This window comes from Ixodes scapularis, unplaced genomic scaffold (genome assembly GCF_016920785.2).
Source record: "Ixodes scapularis isolate PalLabHiFi unplaced genomic scaffold, ASM1692078v2 PGA_scaffold11__112_contigs__length_91849675, whole genome shotgun sequence".
Taxonomy (NCBI): Eukaryota; Metazoa; Arthropoda; class Arachnida; order Ixodida; family Ixodidae; genus Ixodes; species Ixodes scapularis.
The window spans coordinates 76,506,700-76,509,790 of record NW_024609837.1 but is presented as its reverse complement, the minus strand read 5'-3'; the positions used below and the strand labels follow the sequence as shown (position 1 = coordinate 76,509,790).

At 53.7% G+C, this 3,091-nt stretch overlaps 1 protein-coding gene across 1 annotated transcript; it reads left to right on the top strand.

The window, feature by feature from the left end:
* Window positions 1-277: 277 nt before the first annotated feature.
* On the top strand, window positions 278-814 carry LOC115329191. Its single transcript, XM_040209507.1, has one exon. It carries the CDS (start codon window positions 278-280, stop codon window positions 812-814), a length of 537 nt encoding a protein of 178 aa, XP_040065441.1.
* The last annotated feature ends 2,277 nt before the right edge of the window (window positions 815-3,091 follow it).

Below are 3,091 nucleotides of genomic sequence, written 5' to 3'. Positions count from 1 at the left end.
GTTGCTGGGCTCCTTTGGCTGTTCCTCGTCGCTTTCGATGCTGCTTTTGGTAGCCTCCTCTTCGGTGATGGCTGGTTCCTCCTTCCTCTTAGGTGGCTTTGCTGGGGTTTTCTTCTTCGAGGATGAGCGGGCTATCTGCTCCACCTCTTGCTCCTGTTGCGGGGTCGGCAGTGACAGTGGCGCTTGACTCGCCCTTATTGCTTCTAGTAGTTTGTCGATCCTTAAGTCCATCTTCTCTTCCATCTTCTGTAGTAGCCTTTCGTTGTTTCCGTTGATCATGTCGCATATTTCTCGCCTTGTCACGGGCGGTTCTCCGGTGTTATGGTGTTGGCATGGTGGCTGCTGCTTGCTGCGGGGCGTTTCTTTCGACTTGCTTCCCTTAACTGCAGCCAACCACTTAAGCTTCCCGTCTTCCTGCTGCGACGGCGGCAGGTGTTTTTGCTGGCTCTTGTGTCTTTCGCGGCTGTCAGTGCGCCGTTGGCTTTCGCTGCACTCGCTTTTCTCCCTGCTCGGCAGCTGTGGAAAGTCCGATGACGTCATTGGTGGTCTTGTCTTCTGGAGCTGTTGCTGTTCGCGATCCTCTCGGCGCTCCCATTGTCTTTTCGTGACGACGAAGGGGACCTTGAACTTGTTCTTGCAAATTCTATCTGCCGTCGGATGCGCTCCTCCACATAGCTTGCAACTTGGCTTGCATGCCTTCTCGTGGTCCGCGTCGGGGTTGGCCTCCCCGCACGCGAAGCATACTCTGGTCTCCGGGGTTGGACATACGTCGATGCGGCGTCCGACTTTTCCGCAACATCTACACACTTCATGATGTTTCCTGTAAAGCCCGCACTTGAGCAGTGCCGCTCGGTATATTACGTACCGGGGCACTCTCTGTCCTTCAAAGAGGACGATGACCGCTGTAGAATTTCCAATCCTGTGCGCCTCTAGCGCCGTTGGGTTATACTTTGTCACGACCGCCTCATTTATGTCTTCGGGCGAGTCGTCAATTGCGATACCTCTGATGATTCCCTTCGCCGTCCCTTCGGGCGCGGTTCGGTAGGCGGAAACCTCAAATTCCATGTTGCCGAATTCGACGGTCCTGATCTTAGTGTAAATTTCGGCTCTCTGCTCGCTCGGCGTGCTCACGACTAAGATGTTCTGCGCCGCATTGATGCACACCATGTTTTCGCCCTGGTATTCTTTCGCCGTCCCCGCGGCCGCCATAATGGCGTCCGTGACGACCGGCGTCTCGATTCGAGCTACGTTCAGGCCGCCCCTGGGCATAATCACGATCTTATGGTCGTCTCTGGGGATAGCCGCCGGCATACGGGCTGCTTTCTTGATATTCTCGGTAACTCGCTTGACAAAGTTAACTCTCTCCTTGGGTCTCGACTGCCGTTCCGCGGTTAAAGATGGTCTCTCACCTTGCAGCTCCTTGGCCTTGCGCATTCTTCTACTCGTCGTGGTCCATCCGCTCGACTCGCCGGGTGTCGCGTCGCGGCCTCCTACTTGAACGTACATCTTCCCTTCATCGTTGCCGACTATCGTTGCCTGCAGGCCTTTGGTTGCCGGGCTCTCGCACACCTCCATCGTTGGTGGCGACGCCATCTTATTCGTACTCGTCGGGTAGGCCTAACACCGGGGGCGATCGCCCCGGTGGCCGTACTCGTGCGCTAAGCCTAAGGCCTAGCAACGCTTGCTCGCCTCGAATTTTCGAAGTCCCAAAAGAGGCGAAAATTCACATACCACTTGCGCGATGTTGGTATCGGCTGGTTCCTCGTACCGTACCGCACACTTTCGTAACAAATAAACTGCAGTTGGCCGGAGCCGATAAACGATAAAAGGCCGTTCCTACCGCTGCCAGCTGAGCACAGCTGGCAGCGGCGCGAGCCCGCCCAGCCACCTTCTTCCAAACCAAAAGACAAAATCCCCCCAAAGTTCCGGTGTTATGGTGTACAATTTAAACTGTCTAGACAGTTTCGCGTCGTATATTGTGTCGACCTGCAGTAAGGTTTTCGCCCGAAGGAACTAAAACGGGATGTGGCGAAAGATACACATACCAGAAAGGCAAATACGGCTGACCATTGTTGAACAGCAGTTCACACTTTTGACGTCGAGAATGCTTCACCCTTGGCGCGTGAACAAGGCTAGTTTCCACGAAGACACTTAGAGCTATGACACACCCTGAGTGATTCATCGGCTCGCAACTGCAACCGCGGCTCCCTTCCCGAAGCGTACGCCAACCCCCTGAAACAGGACTATTGGTTGATCTCTTGTATCAATAATTACTGCAAAGTTGGCATCACTGGTGATGTATCCTGTATTGCAGACAAACCGTCCGATTAAATATTTAGTTTTGTTATGCAAAGTCAGCATAGTTTGTTTCATCGTGATGAGTCCCTGCTTCTGGAAAATTTTCGTTTATAACTCGCGATCTGTGGCGCCACGCCCAATCAGCCGCAAAAAGCGCTCTTGCAATACCCTTGACACAAATCGGACCCCAGAGGCTTCTGCCGCCCACCTCGCTGACAAAGCACTCTGTACCACCGTTTCGTCGTCCGTCAAACTCGCCACATATTTCCTCCCTTTTACCCCATCTCTTACCTCAACACATGGGAAAATCCTCGCGTTCTATGCAAATATACTCTCTCCCGCGAGCGCCACTTCGGAAGGATCACGCGCGCTTGGCTGTGAAAGGAACGTGGGTTGGAATTATCGCCCTCATTTGCATGCCGATGAGACGCTCCAACTTTCCCAGCTCACGTTCCTACGGAGTGCCACCACCGAGGACGAGACGAGTTCGCCATTTTAGGCAGTTACACAGACTCCCTTTGCATACGAGCACGCACTCACTCTTTGTACTCAGTCTACACACACATTCCTGGCGTGGGGGCCGAGAAAAATGTGCCAGTGCATGAACGGGCAGCAACCATACTGATGACGGCGATTGTGAACTCGCCGCAGCTCGGATCACCTGGAACAAAAGCTTGAGCTGCTGCAAAATCCAGGGATCCTAGTATCAATCTGTACCCATGCCCGTTTCGATCAGGATGAGCGTCGTACCGGTGCGTATTCGTGTACCACTAGTGCGTGATGCACTTTAAAG

Coding starts and splice junctions, on each gene's coding strand:
- LOC115329191 (XM_040209507.1), top strand. CDS start 278: ATGTCGCATATTTCTCGCCTTGTCACGGGCGGTTCTCCGGTGTTATGG.